This window comes from Rhynchophorus ferrugineus, unplaced genomic scaffold (genome assembly GCF_030347505.1).
Source record: "Rhynchophorus ferrugineus isolate W39M unplaced genomic scaffold, kcgeb_rfMv2 rfM9, whole genome shotgun sequence".
Taxonomy (NCBI): domain Eukaryota; kingdom Metazoa; phylum Arthropoda; class Insecta; order Coleoptera; family Curculionidae; genus Rhynchophorus; species Rhynchophorus ferrugineus.
Genome location: NW_027472588.1, coordinates 25,354,666 through 25,374,891, shown reverse-complemented (window position 1 = coordinate 25,374,891; position 20,226 = coordinate 25,354,666). Strand labels below are relative to the sequence as shown.

General features: G+C 31.7%; 1 protein-coding gene across 2 annotated transcripts in view; it reads left to right on the top strand.

The window, feature by feature from the left end:
- Nucleotides 1–20,226, top strand: part of LOC143202649 (uncharacterized) — a 42,626-nt gene extending 22,400 nt beyond the window's left edge. For both annotated transcript variants that reach the window (XM_076414304.1, XM_076414305.1), the window contains exons 3-5: nt 13,835–13,986; nt 17,733–18,055; nt 19,638–20,226. In XM_076414304.1, coding sequence (XP_076270419.1) covers nt 13,835–13,986; nt 17,733–18,055; nt 19,638–19,942 — 780 coding nt within the window. In that variant the 3' untranslated portion in view covers nt 19,943–20,226. The remainder of the gene's footprint in view (nt 1–13,834; nt 13,987–17,732; nt 18,056–19,637) is intronic.

Here is a 20,226-nt window from a genome sequence, read left to right as displayed (position 1 = left end):
AGGCGCGTAAAAAGTTTTCACATATTTATTATCTGAAATAATCAGATATTTCTATATAATGATATTGCTGAGTTGAGGTATTGGAAAATCGGAATTAGCTCAGTGCAAAAGCAATTCAGTTTACTTTTTAAGTACGAATTATAGCATATTAGACCTCTTAGAAATGTTCTAGATAACTGTTTATATGTTGTAATGGTTAAAAATTTTAGGTCCCAAACGGAGGTCTCAGGTACGGTTCCCGACGGGGACGTTCACTTTTTGTACATACGACTGCTTAAAATTATTTATAAAGTAAATATATTTCCCCATTCTCTTGCAGCTCTAAACAATCAGAGAAACCACAAAATTAACCAAACCACAAAGACCAACCAAATTTTAACATCAAACATGGCATAGTCGACGTTGGACTTTCCCAGAGTAAAGATGAGTTCGGAGAGACGGTCAGTGAAATGAAACAAAAGTGTCACAAATGCGGCATTAAAAAAATTCTAACAATAACATTTTAAATACTGGTGAAAAAGTGAAAGTGCGATCGGAAAAAGGTCAGTACAGTAGAAAATAAATGAAAAATGCTATAAAATGTTAAGGGTCGAAAACTCAACATCTGGACCACAAATACAGCGTAGGATAACTTGAAACATAAAAATAACAGTATTATTTCAACCATACATAAATAAATATGGAGAAAAACACTGCACAAATAACAGATAAAATGGAAATATCGACATCAGGCGTATCACATACTGCAGTTTTGAATTTAGAGAACATAACTAGAAACCAGAACTCTACAATGCGTGGATGAACGAAAAGTCGGCGCGGGAGAGTTTTGAAATTGCACTAGCCAATATGCAAAAACAAATAAATGCCCTCCAGCTGCAACTAAATAAACAGAGCTTTGAGGGCAAGAACAAAATAACGATAAACCACCAAGCCAACAAATAAAGTCCAATTCCTTCAATTATTGTTACAATGTTTATGACACAGATGAAGAAGCATTGCAGAAAGAAGTAGGCTGGATAACGTTTCAAAATAAAAAAAGAAAAGCATATCATTCCCCAGGATCTTCACCAGAGCAAATAAAAATGAAACAAAACAATGAACAGAATAAAGAAATTCGAATGGCCAGGCCACCTACAATTATCGTAGGTAATGTTTTCAACTTTGACTTGCTTTACGAAACACTGAGGTCCAACTATATAATATTCAAAGCAACGATACTAAACAAAAATAAAATTGAACGCCGAATGTCGTACAAAATTCACAAAAATAAATTGCTTAGAATTGCTTAAACTGCAATGGCACACTTATGAAGATAAATAAACCAGAGACATCAAAATTATGGCAAAAGGGCTTCTATCAACAGCTAAAAGTGCAAAAATTATCGCAGAACTCAACCAAAATGGGCTTAAAGGCGATAAATATTTTGAAAAAAGAAAAGACCAAAAATAAAAAAGGAGACATTTTAGTCCACAAGAAGTCATTACCTCTATTTATGTTAGCCTTTGAAAATGATACGGACTCAAAAACCATTTGGAAAGCTAATGGAAGCCAGCAACATCACGCTACCCTACAAGTATTACTAGATATACAAAAAATAGATATTTGCCTAATATCAGAAACCCATTTAACAAAATAATCCTTTATTAAATTTAGAGGATATACATTCTATCATACTATATATCCACTGCAAGAGGAGGAAATACAATAATAATAATAAAGAACATTTCTCACTATCAAGAATCAGGGCTTAGTACAGCAGAAAATCAGGTAACAGCAGTAACTATTAAATCAAGATACAAGGTTACAATAGCCGCAATATATTGTACCCCAATATACAATCAAAAAAAGGAAAATTATTTGATGTCCTAAGCAACCTCGGAGAAAAATTTATAATTGGAGGTGATTACAATGAAAAAAATAAAAGATGGGGTCCAGAATGACAACAACTAAAGGCAATGAACTGCACAAAGCAGCTGCTGAACTAAGATGTAGTTACATGTCAACTCGAAAACCAAGTAGAGATCATACGCCAGTAATTCTGATGTTGAGCGAAAATATAACAAGAAAAGAAAGAAACCCAACGTTAACAAACAAAAGAACAGACTGGGAAGGATTTGCTGAAGAATTGAACAAAAGAATTCAACTAAATGTACGTACCAAGACAACAGAACAATTAAATTTTGAAGCAGAAAAATTCGTAGTAGATATTCAACAAGCTGCCTGGAATAATACTCCAGAAATTAAGAGTACAACTAAAGGAATTAATTATCCCAAAGAAGTGAAGGAAGCTGAAGGTAGCTGAAAATAGTAAATTACGAAAAAAGTGGCAACAAAACAGAACACCTGTAAATAAAAATAATCTAAACAATATAAGACAAAGCCTGAAAAGGGAAATACTGGATATTAAAAATAAAACCATAAATGACTATCTGAGAATTTTAACAAATTATAAAGAAATTGATTGCTCATTCTGGAAAACCACAAAATATCTAAAGCGCTCATGTCTACACAGTCCACCTATAAGAGACCTGTGTGTGAATTGGGCACGTGACAATCACCAAAAAACAGAAGCATTTGCTGAATATCTAGAAGAAACTTTCAAACCAAACGAAACTGATATTGAACATAGTTTGCCGGCCATAGAAGCTGAAAATTCGATGACTGAATCTCACCCAGAAAGAGTTAACCAAAGTTATTAAAACTGACATTAACCCCAGCAAATCACCAGGCTACGATTTAATAACTGGAGAATTACTGCAAAAGCTACCAAGAAAGGGAATTATAAAACTCATTAATTTGATCAATACAGCATTTAGATTAAAACAGGTTCCAGACATTTAGAAGATGGCGGAAATTATATTGATCCCCAAACCTGGGAAGTCACCAAACGAATTAAAAGCTTATAGACCTATATAACTGCTGCCAGTAATATCTAAGATTTTTAAAAAATTCCTGTTGAAAAAAATAATACCGATCATAGAGAGAAAAAACCTAATACCAACACACCAGTTTGGCTTTATTAACAAGCACTCAACAATTGATCAGGTCAACAACAGATGTTATTGAAAATGCCAACGAAAGTAAAAAAAAATATGCTCAGCTATATTCATAGATGTAGCACAAGCTTTCAATAAGCTTTGGCATGAAGGCCTTGTTCATAAACTATAAAAAATGCTACCAAAACAACACACCGAACTATTGAAATCATACATTTCAACCAGAATGATTAGAGTTAAATAAGAAGAAGCTTACTCTACAATAAAAGAAGATAAAGCAGGTGTACGACAAGGAAGTGTAATGGGATCAATGCTTTATCTACATTGCAATTGTGATATATATAGAAATGGAAAATATCACAATGGCTACATTTGCTGATGATACTGCGATAATAGCTGTCGGAGACAATAGTGAAGAAGCCTCACGAAAATTACAACAGGCAAGTGATAATATTAATAATTGGACACAAGCTTGGAAAATAAGAATTAATGAAAGTAAATCTGCATATGTGGAGTTCACTTATAAGCAGACTGTTCAAGCACCAACAACATTAAATAATATTATCATTCCATATAGCAACAACGCTAAATATCTCGGAATAAATCTCGATGCAAAGCTTCGCTGGAAGGAACCTATAGAGAAAATAACTGGAATTGAAATATAGGAAAATGTACTGGCTAATTGGAAGAAAATCACAATTATCAGTACATGATAAAGTGCTATTATATAAGCAAATATTGAAACCTATATGGACATACCGTGTTCAATTATGGGGATGTTCTGTAAAGAGTAACATAAATAAAATACAAATTTTCCCAGAACAAGGCCCTGAGAAGTATTGTGCGTGCATCTAAATACTATAGGACTGATTACCTACATCGAGACCTTCAGATACCCACAATCAGTCAAGAAATCAAGAGAATTGCAAGGGGGCATGAGGAAAGACTCCATTCTCATGATAATGTTGAAATATTGCAGCTTTTGGATACCACTAGAACAGGTCACATACTAAAAAGAATCAAACCATCTGATATTGTATAGTGTTGTATAGTAAGGTGCATATATTAAAAAATACTGCAGTGACATGTATAAACATTATTTCACCAGAGACTGGTAGGGCCGATGGATCCTCCTAGTTATGTTCCTAGTTTTAAGTTATCATAAAGACAAATTGTAGATTAGACGGAAACGATTAGTAACAATGTATTAATTAAATAATAAAAATAAAACATGGTATATTCATATCTGCGATTGATGGTTTCATCTGTATCGAATACAACCTAGCAAAGATATGCACACGTATCTTTGTGTTGAACGCAATACTGTCTCTAATTCAAAATTATTCGAATCTACGTGTCAAAGTCTCTGAAATTTAAGCTAACAATATCCTCACCACAGTAATAATCCACAGCAGGTATCTCCACACATTGAATATATAGGGGATGACCACCTGACGTATAAAGATAATTTTCGCGAAATAAATTTGTAGTGTTCAATTAGTTTTCAACAGTATGTTATCTCATTCTTGTTCCGAAACATCTGCCAATTGCTTCCGTGATATTGCAGATAATAATCTGCTCCTCATTCTATGATGTGAAACTCCCAATACGTTTCTATTATGTTGAAGTCTAGCGATTTTGCTGGCCAAGAAAGATGTTTGACGATATTATAATGTTTCTTGAACTAAAACTGGTCGTTTACCAATAGCAGTCCTTCTATAAATGTTAGCTTTATGTAGCTCCTGCGATACTCTTTTTCTTAAAATGGTATTACCCAAGTAAGTGTTGCATCGTGCTGTTACCTATGTCGACGTAGTTTTATGTGTTTTATGCAATACAACTTGCAAAACTTGGCATGTAAACTGAACAACATATATATGTCGCATGCAACAAGATAATAATATGATACTAGCATGATACTAGTATCTATTGTCTATCCCCTGTACAAATATGTACCAACCTTGTATCTATAGTTTATTCAAAACAGCAGTGAACCCACATCATCTCAATTGATGACGCAATGTTGCCGCACTAACATTGAGTTTTAACACATTTTGACTTTGACATATAACAAAATTCTAATCTAAATAAAATAGTTCAAAAAAATATTATCTAATATAATTTATTTTGTTGTTACTTGTTTCCTTCGATACAATGTTTCCTGTATTGCTGTATTTTTCCTCAGTTTGCTCTATTACTACTATCTTTCTTGATAATACAAGATTTAATCACAGTATTCTCCTTGATGCATTTGCCCTATCTGCAAAAAGTTAGTATTATTTCCCTCCTCATACATTTTAACCAAATGTTCATGTATATTCTGAACAATAGCACACATACATATAAAGCTTTGACATTTTATAATATAATTGCCTACAGTTAAAGTATATTAATTATATAGTGATCTTTAGTTCTGTCCTTTTTCATCACCCTGTCTTGGTAATTGTCAGTATTGAATCCTAAATCAATATTCATAATGTTTTATTCAATCAATGTCACTTTCAGAATCACTACTCTAGTGAATAACTAAGCCGTTTATTTCCAAACTATCAAAAACTTGCTCACGTTCATCATTTGTCATCCAAATCGAAGGTGTTATTGTCGACAATGCTTATTGCCATATATCCAAACAGTTCTGGTTTGAATATTCTTCTCGACCTGAACGTCTATTGTAATAAATCTTTGCAATACCCCATACCAATTCAATTGAATTAAATATTAATTATGCGGCGATAGGGAGGAAGACTCTGTGGTCATAACTTTCAGCAATCTGATCTACCCCGCATCTTTCCTCAGGCTTATTTTTAAAAAAGTAAATTACATAAAATGCAATTAAATATGTCATTTATATTTACCGAGTAACAATTTGAAATAGCTCATTCTTTACGTGATTTCTCCAAAAATTATTTTATGTACTTTAGGTATTTCCTTAATTACAGCCTTTGTTGATGCACTTGTTGGGATCTTCTCTATCAGTGCACTATGATAGGGTGAATAGTCCATAGGACTAACTGATGGTTCGTACAAGTGCATTAAAAACCGATTTTAAAAACACTGAAAATATAAGTTATGGTTCATGGTATCACTCCATGGTATTCACTTTTAGACTTAGAGGAAATCATTAATTCTGCTCCAAGAATAAAACCATTCCTGTGCCCAGCATGAGGAACAATATATCTGCGATGATTTATTAATAAATGTGATGACCTACCAAACCTACTCGATAGTTATTTCAACATTTATCGTTTTCCATCAACTTTTGTCGTCTTTACAATATATTTATTATCATCTTGCCGTGAGTGATCCAATGTACAATTCTAAAATATCTATATCTCCTCTAAATATACAAATTGATATAATAATTTAATGATTAATTACTTGATTTTGTTGTATGTTTTTAAAAATTGTATTATTTTAAAAACAATGTTCGAGACTTCCATTAAACCCTTTATTGGGTTATCTTTACTCCACTTAAATTCTATATTACCCAACGGTGTAAGACGGGATGTTCTACATCTCTCAAATAGCTGCATATCTTTCAGACTTGTATGGATAGATTGCAGACTAATAATTTTCTCTAAAATAATTGTATTAAATAAATAATTTTATACATTTCGTATATTTTATCTCTGATACAGCTAGCATCAAGCTGATATTGATTCGTCATCCGTTTCGCATCAAGACGGTTTCTTTTTGATCAATTTAAACTTATATTGTTTTTTATGTTTTGAGATATTTTAGTGACAGCGCCCGTATTAATACTCAGTGCAGCTGCAACGCGCAAAAAATATTTTCAATAAAAACCGCCGCGATTTGAAATTTATTAAAACAAACCGTTAAAACAACATATTGTTGTTGAATATACATTATATGTTATATGTTATATATAATAAAATAATTTTGGTAATATCTCACACCAAGTTCCTTCCATTTCAACATTGACCCAACTCTATTGAAATAAGCTATATAACAGGAACTATAAATAAAATGTAATATGGAATAATAACTCATTAAAACAATAAACTCTGCTGAAAGAGAAAAGGAAAGAGCTCGAAACAAGAATGAGCCAACATAAAAACGAACGAATCCATTCTAATCACCGACGAACGAATCAAAACGCCTCAGTAAAATATGCTTCTGCAGACGGAATAAATCCAACACCGACGAAATTCATAATTATATCGCAGGGTTCGTGCGACGTCCTCATACTGCATTCATCATCAGACGACAGAAAAAATGGATTCGCCTCCATTGTCCCGTGGAAATTTCGTATTGTATCTGCGAAATTAATTCTGTTAAAACAGTTGAACGTAATTAATCCTGAAATGGTCCGTCCGAGGATACCAACTCTCTCATCTCAAATTTCCCTCCGCCCCACTCGTCCCCCATCCTGCCAGCCGCTGAAATATAAAAACCTTCGAGAACAAAAGGTTTTCATTTTGATGAATATAGAAAAACAGCAGCAGAATAATTTTCAACGTATTATTGTGTTAGCACTAATATAAACTATTCAAAATATTCCAGCACTAAATTTTCACGATTGTGTAACTCTTAAATTGTTTAATAAAATATTAATAAACACTATTAAATCAATTATTTTACATGTTATAAACTGTCACGTTTATCTCAGCCAAATTATACCATATATAAAATAAATGACAAAATGAATCCTTTAGAAAAGTAATTTTGTTTGTTTAGTCACAATTTTACCAATTACGGTTCATCTAATAATAAGAAATAGAAAAAATCTTCTACTACGAGAACTTATTTAACTCGCATAGACTTGTTATTATGTGATTGGTTTAAAACTACAGTGTATCTCGAAAATATTCGTATTTTCAATGGATTTTTAAGACCCAAAATAGAAAGATCAAAGCCAAAAAAAGAAAAACTCTTCATGGACGTGTTAATCTTCCGTTTCGATTGTTTTAGTTCTAAACTTAGCTTTTCAAGAGCCCTATTTATCATAACCTTATCACTTCATTGTAAAATTCAACCAATAATGTAAATATCTCATTTTAATAGCCACTTATCAATAAAATATTTACTACTTATAAAGAGAATATAATTTACGAATTTGTTTGTAAATAATATCATCCAATGGTTCATAAATGATATCGCTGACATATACTGCTCCTTTAAGCTACTTCCACGCTGGCTCAGATTATGTACCTATGTACTAAGATAGAAATGACTTTCATACGAAGAAAAACGAGGTTGATAATCACTCAAAATATCTATAATATTAAAATCGTCCATTAAGTAAATGTTTTTAAGTTTTAATTATTTCCGCAAAGTGCAAAAAATTAGATTATTATTAAAAATATTAAATTAAAAAATTTTATCAATATTCCGAAATAACTTCAAATGTTTTAATTTATTTTGAAATAATAGAAATAACTGGCCTTTTACTTTACTTTTTAGGAAAGCATGAAATATTGCAGAATCTTCATTTGTTAAAACTGTTGAATGAACAACGGAAGGACTTCAATTGACTTGTTACCAATTGAAAGCCCGCTATTCCAATTGGATTTGGTGCGTCCACATAACGCTAAGCTAATATAAACCAAATTGAAAAAATAAAAACGTTATTTTAAACACTCTGAAGTAGTATTGTATATCTGCTGTCGGCTTAAACCATCAAAGAATGAATAATATTTAAATGTTTTGCGTCATTAAACTATTCCTCAACACTAACTATTCTTATAACACGTTAAACCATTAATTCAACTCAAGGAACAGGAACCTTTTGTCACGAGCTCTTGGTTTTATTTGCAATAATATATCATCTACAAAAAATCATTCTTCAGAACATTTTCATCTCAAATTCAGCTTTATATTACTCCACAACCATCTGATTTAAATCTACTGGGTGTAATGGCTTCCCTACACTCACATAATCTGCTTGGACGAGATGTTCTAAGCCGGCATAAATATGTTACATTTTTTTATAACATTAGTTATAGTTAGTTGATTAGATACGCTTAGTACAATCTTAATTTACAATTAATTTATTACTACTTTTCCTATGTACTTGGATAAATTAACAAGCAAGACGAGTACGAGAAAATACATCAGTATGTATTCCCCAATTATAAAATTATAATTATTTATTAACTATTAACTTATAGCTATAGTTTACACTAAATGTTTACACTTTATATAAGTTCGTATGGTTTTGTTCGCTTCAATCTCCTGATATCCTGCGCGCTATCCAGCAGTTGTATTGCTTCCACGTTAGTATGATTTAGTAATCTTCTTTCATGTTTCAAGGCGAAACCTTGGATAACTTCGCAAATCCATTTGATTTCCAGGTCATCGTGCAGTTCTTCATTGGTTACATAGCGATAGGCATTGGTAATCAATCGAAGAACGTTGTTTTGACAGCGTTGTATGACTAGTTAACATACATACAACATAACTAAATTCTAATCTAAATAAAATAATAAAACAAAGATAATATCATCAAATATAGTTTATATGTTTAAATCTAATGCATATTGTATCAATGGATTTAAACTACAATTAATTTTACAATCATAATTGTTTGTAGGTTAGGGTTATATTTTATTATATTTATATTGAACTATCTTATACAACACCTTAAAGAATTATGGGCGCATTTTATTATGTAGTAGTATCTGCTGGAGGGTTAATCCACTAACAATTGTACATCAAAGTGATTTATGTTAATTTCATTATTTAGTATATTTCCCTTTTACATTTACATCTTGTTTCAAGGTCAATCATTGATATCAGTATATTTTTCTTAGTTTGTTCTATCACTACCTGTATACATATTTCTTAATAAAACAATTGCAAATTACTTAGCATTCCTTCTCTCCTCATATATTTTGATCTAATGCAATATTGCATATATATCTATGCCCACGGTTATCATAAAGTTATCCTGTATAAATTATATATTTTTATAATAATGATTACCTTTATTTGTTTCTACTCTCTTCACCCGTAATTAGAGCGACTCAGTAACTGTAATAATTAGATCATAATCTCGAATACGGAGAATTTCATTAAATTACTGACACTTTCGGAATAGTTACTTAAGTGAATAAATAAGCTGTTAATTTTAAATCTAACATTAGTTCACGATTCCATCATTTGTCAATTTCTTCTTCAGTTTGTCTGATCGAGCTCATCCAAACCCAAAGTGTTGCAGTACTACTAGTAGTATAGGAGAGAGTACATCCCATATTAATTCAATTGGATTTAATATACAGTGATACGGAAAAAGACGTAAGACTCTGATAATACTAACCTGACTATTATATTGTTCAGCCATCTGATCTACCACATATATTTTTTTAGGTCTATTTCTAAAAAAGCAAATAACATAAAACTCAACTAAACATTTATATTTATCGAGTAACAATTAACGATAGTTCAATCTACTGCAAAACAACTTTATGTATTACAAGCAATTCTAGTAGCCCTATAATATTGTACTAATGTACTATGTTTTCAAACAACCGCAGAACATATTAAGGTTCATATCTCCATGGTAGTTACCCTTGAACTTAGAGAAATAAAGTGTGCCAGGTATTAAATAATTCCTGTTGCCAGAATTCAGAACAATATATCTGCAAGGAATTCATCATTTATCATTTCATGAATGCATCATAATACCGTGAGTGACCAATGTCACTTTCTAAAATAAACATATCTCATCTAAGTACATAAATTCGAAGCAAGTCTTCTTTGATTTTACTATATGCTTATTTTATTATGATGAGTTTTCTTTACAGTATCTAAAACCTATGTTATCCAACACTGTATTATGAGATGTTCTACAAGTCTAACGAGCTGCATATATCAAAGTTTTCTATGGATACTTCCCTGAATAACAGTAAAGAAATAACTGTGCTAAATAATGTATGTTGGAAAACTGCTCACTGTTTATATACATTTCATATATTTTATATCTGATGTTGCTAATATTAAGGTGATCTTAATCCGTCCACCGCCTCGTACGAGGACGACTTCTTTTCAGTGAATCGAAGATTATATTGTTTTTCATTTTAGGGATATTTTAGTGACTGTGACCATACTAATATACAGAGGAGCTGCAGAACGCTAATATTATTTTTAATAAAAACCGCAGCAACTTAGTACTTAACAGCATGAATGCTTAACCTTCTAACGCATTATGTTGGCAAGAGATACCGCCACTACCTTGTTCCTGTTCAAAGTAACTGATTAAAGACGTAATGTATTTCTGAGTCTGATAACTAATGGTTTCGACATTTTCAACCAGATTAATAAACAACAATTTCAAAATTATCAAAAGTTATTTTTTGTAGGCTATCTCGGTTACATCTTCAAACTTATCAGATAGCATTTATAACTGGAATAAAGTGAGAAAGAAAATATTATCTGATCGTAAAACGAATTTACAAATTGCGACAGGCAATACATTAAATATCTTAATGGCATGAGTTCATTCTTATTTTGAATGGACTATATAGGTTAGCGAAAATTGATATTAGATTATTGACATCCAATATTATATCACTCGTTTTATTCATAATTGTCCTTAATTGATAATATTAAATAAGGTGCTGTATAATCATTTCCTATATTTAGTTATTTCCAATATATTTTTTGCTTAATCGTTGTATTGGGTTTCGAGCATTATTCTTACATGACAGAAACTGCTTAATTTGACGTTGGAAATCATAACCCTTGAATTATATTACATCTAACTGCAATGGTTTTGTCGCCAAATAGCAGAAAATTGAATTAGAATCGCCACCATACCTGTACAGACCGCAATATCGTTGGATATGCGGTTAACCCACGATTCATTTTCTGGCTGCATACTAATTCTTCACCGTATCGTATTAAAAAATTATACTAAATACATAAACTAATTAAATAATTTCAATTAGCAGTAGAAAATATTGTGTTAATATGTAACGGTGCCGATCATTTGCAAAGACTGCTTGAAAAGTTTTTGATGATTGCGTTTTAAATTAGTTGCACTTCACTAGCAACAAATCTGCATATTTACATGAACCTCCTATAAATATTTTACATTACATAATAGTACATTCTGGCAAATTTATCTAGAATTGGTTAACAACATTCAAAATGGTCAAAAAAATTATTATATACGCATCATAATAGATCACTTTTGAAATAATAAACTTATTCGAGCAGTGATATTATTGTCAGAACTTTGCTTAAACTCATTATTCGGAATAGGATAGATATCTGTAATAAGGAATAACATATAATAAATAATAATATCTATAGAGGGATTTTTAAAAAACATATATTATAAAATTAAAAAAGGGTTTACTAAGTTTTTAACAGAAATTAAAACACAAAATTCAAGATTCGCCATGTTAAGCTAAATATTAGTCAAGCGCTACGAAACAATGACGTCACTTGCTGTTTTCTAATCGTCACATCCGCATTCCAACGTTTCAGCTTTTAAGGATTTGGTTTTATGCTACCAACCGATATATAGGATAAACGAAAAAAAAATGTATAGGATTTAATGTGGCAAATAACCTAAATATAGCCACATTAATCGATTCGTCAATGGTAACTGTAACAGAAATAATAATTTTGGAAAGAATAACACGAATTTTATAGAATTGAAATGAGTTAGTATTTTAGACATAGTAACCATAATTAAAGTAAAAATACCATCCGTATAAAACTTGACAAGAAAACTAATAAGTGCATGTAATAACTCAGTAATAACAGGAGTATCCTCTAGTACCGCAATTGTTTGGTAGACAGTGCGAGTGGTATTATTGAAAGAAAGTGCCCTATATTGGCCAACAAAAAATAAAATAGAATCAGTAGCTAAGTTACCGAAAATTTTTATGATGATAATTTGAATTTTGTACCTCAATAAATCTGTATCTCAGTAAACGCATTTTTCAAATGCGAAAATAATGTTATAACCTCATAACGAAGCATATATAACAGGTCAATTGAAAAGTCCCCGGCCTATCATAATAAAACAAATTTTCTTGGCAAAATTATTTTTTTATTCAAGAAAATATCCATCAAGTGTGATATTCTGATTATAGCGACCCTCCAACTTTTCGATACCATTTTTGTACTACGATTTGTCCTTTGCTTCAAAATGGACCTCACTTTCGGTGATCACGTCTTCATTCGACGAAAATTTCTACCCAGCTGGCAGTTTTGAGATCAGGAAATAGTCGCTGGGAGCCAGATCTGGAGAATACGGTTGATGAGGAAGCAATTCGAAGCCCTTTTCGCGGATTTTTAACACGATGCATTGTCTTGGTGAAGCGGCACTTTCTTTTTCTTCAAATGTGGCCGTTTTTCGGCGATTTCGTCCTTCAAACTACCCTATAATAATTTGTAATAGTCGCTGTTAATGGTCCTTCTTTTTCAAGGTAGTTAATGATTATTATTCCATGCGCATCCCAAAATACAGATGCCATAAACATGCCAACCGACTGTTGCGTTTTCCCACGCTTTGGAGCGGGTTCATAAATATTGATCTAATGCTATTCACATAGTGTCATCTATGTGTCAGGCCGGGGACTTTTCAATTGACCTGTTATGTACAGGGTTATAGATAATATATTATAATTGCTTAGAACAACGTATATGTAATTCCAATGATTAAGATAAATTAGAATTTATTATTAAGTTTTAATTTATTAGACTTGTATCATGTAAATATCATAACAGTTCCTTGTTTTTTAAATAGATTAGGGCTTGAAATAACCCTTAGAAATTCCAGTTGATTTGTGGATGTCTTTAACATGGACACTATATTACTTATTTTAGTCTATATTTTAACAATTTTTCATTACAATTTTAAGGTGGATGCAGACGATTTCGAACAGTTCTTATTGAGAGAATACGAATGTCCCGTTTGCATAAATTATGCAGTGCCTCCAATATTCATGTGTATATGCAGTCACATCATATGTGTCACTTGCTGGCAAAAATGCCCAACTTGTCCAACTTGCAGGTAAATATTCTGCTTATTTATTATTGATTAATATTTAGATTACTTATAAAATCCTTATATTTAGTTAAAAATGGATCTTAATATAAACATATTACAAATATTTAATATATGGATATAAAAGTTCTAAAGTATAGCGTTCGAAAATAATATACATTTTTTCAAGGGCTATTATATCCTGATATTAAAGTCTTGTTTACAACATATAGCTTATATTTTATTATATTAAAAATGATTCAAAAGTACTTGAAAAATAACATTTTTCAACACAATTTTTATAAGCTATTGTACAATAAAATAATGGTATTTCTCTAAAATTGCAACTGACGGATTCTTGCCATCGTTTGCACGATGCCATGCACTGACTTGTGATACGGTGCAGTGTCTTGTTGAAGCAGCACTTTCTTTTACTTCAAATGCGGTCGTTTTTCGTCGATTTCGTCCTTCAAACGGTTCAATAACGCTATGTAATAGTCACTGTTGATGGTCCTCCCTTTTTCAAGGTAGTCAATGAAAATTATTCCATGCCTAAATACAGAGGTCATGAGCTTACCAACGTAGTGTTGCGTTTTCCCACGTTTTGGAGCGGGTTCGTCGTGTGCAGTTCACTCGGATGACTGTCGAGTGGACTTCGAAGTGAAATAATGGAATCCATTGTCATATATAGACGCAAAAGCTCGGGTTTATTACGCTTGATCATCTTCAAACACTGATCCGAATCATCAACTCGTCGTTGTTTTTGGTTAAAAGTGAGCTCAAGCAGCACCCACTTTGCACCGAGCTTTCTCATACCTAAATATTTGTAAATTATATAATGTACACGTTCAGTTAATATTTTTAGAGGGTCTGCAATTTCATTCAATTTCAATTTAAGGTCATTCAAAATCATTTTGTGAATATTGTAAATGTTTTGGTCGGTAACAACCTCTTTTGGGCGTCCACTGCGTTATTCCTCTTCGGTGTTCATTTCACCACGTCTAAACTTAGCATACCAATACTTGATGGTTGATTTTCCTGGGGCAGTATCCGAAAACTCGGCATCAAGCCAAGTTTTTGCTTCAACTATGTTTTTCCCAATAAAATATAATTTCAAAAAGCAAATATTTTATAAACACGCGAAATTCCTTTTAATCTTTTTTTTAATTCTATTAGTGCCATCTATGTGCTAGGCCGGGGACTTTTCAATTATCCTGTTAGTTGTTGCATTTACGTTTTAATCTTTATACAAGTATAATAGTAAATCGTTGCGTATTTTTTCCTTGTTGATGTACATTCTTGACGTAAGTTGAACCCATAAAATGAAGAGGCATAGAATGCGATCTCTCATACGAAAAGTTGTAACCAAGGTTTGCGAACCTGTTTTGCTAAATGCTGTCTGATTGCTATCTGCATGAAGTTATAGTATAAATTCGTCTGTTTCTAAAGATTATGCCATTTACTTCCTTTGATAAATACATTTTATTTGTTATATTTGATTATAATTCCAATTCTTTTGGAAGATTCTAAAATCAACGAAATTTTTCTTTTCGATAGATTGAGGCAAAATATATGTGAATATGTATTTCAATTTAATTAACGATAATATTTACAATTATGAATTGCATCTTGATTAAGCAATCCTCCGGCACTTATATGTAAAATGATCTAATCTGAAATGCAAATAATAAATCTTTTTGTCGGGGAGCTTGATGTCAACAATTTTATCATTAAATCAGTCAAAAGCCATTTCTGAGCTAGACAAGAATATTTTGGATAAGAATATAATTTTTTTAATTCTTATTTTGTATTTTTATATTAAAAGACTTTTTATATTCTTCTGGTTTGTAACAACCTCTTTTCGGCGTCCACTGCGTTCACCATATCCGGTGCTCATTTCACCACATCTAAACTTAGCGTACTAATCCTTGTCCTGTGTCCAGAAACTTGGCACCTAGCCAAGGTTTTGCTACAACTGTATTTTTTTCTTTCAAAAGGCAATATTTTATCAACACGCGAAATTCCTTTTTATCCAATTATCACAATAACAATAGTTGCTTCACTCAAAATGCTATAACTCAGAAACTAATGATCCCACAGCTGTGAAATTTATACACGCATCTTTGAGGGTTAGGGCTAACTAAAAAACATTTGGATTTAATTCTAGTCGCGCCATCTATATGTAAGGCCGGGGACTTTTCATTTGACTTATTATATCTCAAATTATAGAAATGATAAATAGTGAGTAATTTATTATTATTATTATAGGAATTGATTCACTCAAGTTTCACTTGTAAAAACTTAACTCACTTCTATTAGATATACGAAAAATTAAGAGAACTAAGAAAATTAGACACAAATAAGTTTTGTTAAATACACTCATACCCACGAAGCATTTCTTTGTGACTTCAATGTCACTTAAACGTAAATTAATTTGGAAGTGACTTCTAGGCTAGGGGTACCAATTTTAGTTCTTTTTTTTAATGTATATTTTAGCCAATATTTATTGATAGTTCTACTCCTTCTTTTAGTTGGTGAACTAAAAGAAGAGGCAAATAACCACAATGTTATTTATTTAAGAAATTTTAGCCAGAAACACCGTCTATGCTTCAATTTTATATTATACAAGCTAGAATCTGATTTACTGAACTTCGCCGTTTATAAAATACAATTTATAATGGCAATGAGTACTTCGACAAACTTAGTCTAAGTCTAATAATTAAATTAATTTAGTATACTTTGAGGTTTAACAGGTCTGTCCAATTTTCATTATTCTAGTATTGAATAGAACGTTGAACTAGAATATATTCAACTCGTTAAATTTCTATATTGTAAGTTCTTTATGAGAACACATTTCACTATATTAAAATTATGGAGCCAAAAAATATTAACCTATCAGTTTCATTTAACATATGATTCATAACATATAATCGCTACGATATATGTTGGAGCTTTTAATTCGCGATATTGGGTCACAAAATGTTAAAGAATGTTTTAAGTGTTTACGGATTTCATTTACATTAATTTAAAACGATACACTATACTAGATGTCTTATATCTGTACACGCTGCCTGTACCTTCATATATTTCTTGATTTTGTTTTAATCTAACCTCTTTTTTAAAAACATGTCAAATCTCACTAACAATTATATCAAAAGCTTTGAACTAATTTAAAACCATGAGAGATAGAAATATAATCAATCGATGGATGCATTCATTATAAATAATAAGAAAGTCTTTACACCCAATCTTTACACAATATTTAATATTAGTTTCGTACAACATATGATACTAAAATTGTTAAGACTCTTGCTGTGACTTGGTTGGTGCGGTGGTCAAGGCGATTAGTGTCGCTTGCTCTTAGGTCATGGATGGTAATTTCTGTTTATAATTGTAATTCTAAATGGCCTAATAGACAACAGTGCAAAATCTGAAAAGGAATAACGATTCCAGTCACGCTACTGGCGATTACTATCATACTGGGAAAGTCCGGATGTCTTCTGGGATAATCTCTAAATTGGTCGCTGGCCAGTCGGCAGGCTTAATACTGACACTGTGGTTCAGAGCTCACGTTAGACTATAGGTTTACTCCAGATAAAATTTCGTTAGGAAAACAGAGATTCTAAGATATATTAGAAATAAGATTCTTCTTTAATTTTTAAATTGCATGGTTGATCTAAAAGTAAATCTAGCCTAGGGCAATTGTAAAAACTCTGAAATCGATATCATTAGTCAAATCTATTTTTTTCTCATACAAATTATATCTCTTTCAGGACTGAAAAGTCGCCTTCGCGGGCTTTTGCTTTGGAGAAAATCTACCCGCTGCTGACATTCCCCTGTAAGTACAACAGCTGCCCGTTCGTCGGCAAGGATGGTACTACGGTTGAACACCAACTAAACTGCGACTACATGCCGTTGAGATGTCCGTTCGATGAGAACTTTAACTGTCACTGGTTAGGGCCGTACAGAGAAGCGAAAGACCACTTGGCCAAGCATCATTCCGATAACGTGTACTTCGACAGTTCGGCTACTTTGGTCAATCGACGTTTCAGAGAATCGGTAGAAAACAGATTCTTGATGGTTTTTTACGCTTACGGTTAGTATGTTTTGCTGAAATGGAAAGAAACTATACACTGATACAACAGAAACAATAATAAATAGTAATAGTTGGCTGCGGCGCCATTGTTTCTATTACATCCTTGTTGGATTTAAAGAACGCGAATCCTCCTTGTATTAGGTATTTTTTTCACACCAGAAGGCTATTTGTTGAGGATAATTAGTATAATTTAAAACAAAACATTGTCTTGTATAATTTTCTATGTATGTCTGCCAAAATGGTAATATCTGGTTGAAGTAAACGAATGCATGCTTCTAAAATTCGACCATCATCGCACAACTTCATCAGCGCCTATGACAAGAATACAAAGAAATATTATATAATAAAGCTATATTTTTAGTCTAAGGAGGCCGTTTAACATTGTTTGCATATATTTATCAAACGAACGGTTTGAGTTCTCTAGGAAGGCCGACCTTTTGGATGCAGAAGGTTAGAAGCAAATGGAAATCGATCTGAAAAATAGTACGTGTTAGCCAAAACATTGACCAAGACTAGAATGACTGCTATCAATCTCCAACTGTTGTTAGATCTGCCAAATAATATTTGAATTTATGCCGTATCCATAGCAGTGTCTTTGTTGACTCTCCCTGAATACTGGTTATTAATTGATTATGATGATATGGTCAATCAACATATATTGCACTTACCTAAGGTGACTCCTAGTTGAAATACAAATTCTTTTTGCCCTCTTGTTAAGTCTTTATTGAAAATAAAAACCAAAATAAGAAAAAAAAAGAAAAACTTGCAGCTTATCATCTTCAAACTTTCAGGCTATTCAAGACACGATTGGATACTATTCGAAGCCGTCCTCTCTATAGCATTTTTGTCAATAATCCTACGTAAGATGTTATATGTAACTTCAAGAATATTACAAATAAATTGCTTTCAAAATTCCAAAAGACAAATGAGAAATAATTCTCTTTCAAATAAAATCTTAAGGGTGTGTTCTAGTCCAGATTCATGAATTTTAAGTAGTTTTTCAGGCAAAATAATATTAACAAACAACCTCTTTATCATCCAGGTATTTCTAAATATTTAAAGAAAAAAACTAACAATAATAAGTTAAATTATAGTATAGTGGTGTCTAGTAACCTCAAACCCAATTAAATAAAGAATGTTTAATCTAGAGAAATTCTGTAGGCAAAAAAATATTAAGCAAAATGTTTTTCGCCAAATTAAGTTAGTTGTTCGAAAAATCACTTTTACAGTTTCAACCGTGTTAGTTCCGGTCATTATGTGCTAGGTACAAAGTTCCATATCAATGAATTTAGAGATGTCTTCTATGTATACTATTCTGGAGTTCTGAACCGACGCATCGACTCAGCAAGGTTTCAGACCTTTCGCAAAATCGGTTTTGTAATATAACGAATCAACACGGTCGCTGATGGGCGAAGAATTTAGATGCAATATCACTAAAACTACTATATCTCTGAAAATAATGTAAATGTTGAAAAATGTTCTTGTTCTAGAAAACATTACCAACTGGAAGAAAATGTAACAAAATTAAACCTTATTGATTTTTTAGTAAAACAAGTTATACAACTGCAATTATTATTTTCAGGTAACATATTCCGATTTAAATGGGAATACAGTTTACTGAAACCAGTGGTAAAATTCACCATAAGAAATCTAGGCTGTCGACAGAGCGATATATCTAACTACACATACGAAGTAAAATTCACTAACAATAGTCTAAGACGTTTGAAATCAATCAGGATGGCCGGCGATATACCCTCTATTGCTGACAATGAAACAAGAGAGTTTAATGCTCTTTTATCGGAACTACTTTACACTTTTTCCAAGAAGAACAATACCCTGACGTATACAGTTTCAATACATCGTAATCCTCCTAAAGATCATGTATAGACAAAATATTTCTAAATAACATCAATCAATATTTTTTCAAAATATTTTATATACACATAGCAGTTGCTGAGTAGAAAATGAGGACCATCAATGCTGAACTGTTCTATGGAGTTCTCTAAAAACTTAATCCTAATTGGAGCTAATTTCGATAAAATGGACAATTAATTATACCATAACGGTTTACATTTCTCAATGTAATAGTTTTTTTTGTCTTGCTGTAGTAGTATGCCTACAGAAATAGTTTAATATTGCTATATTTTAGTTCATAAAATATTTTTAAAATA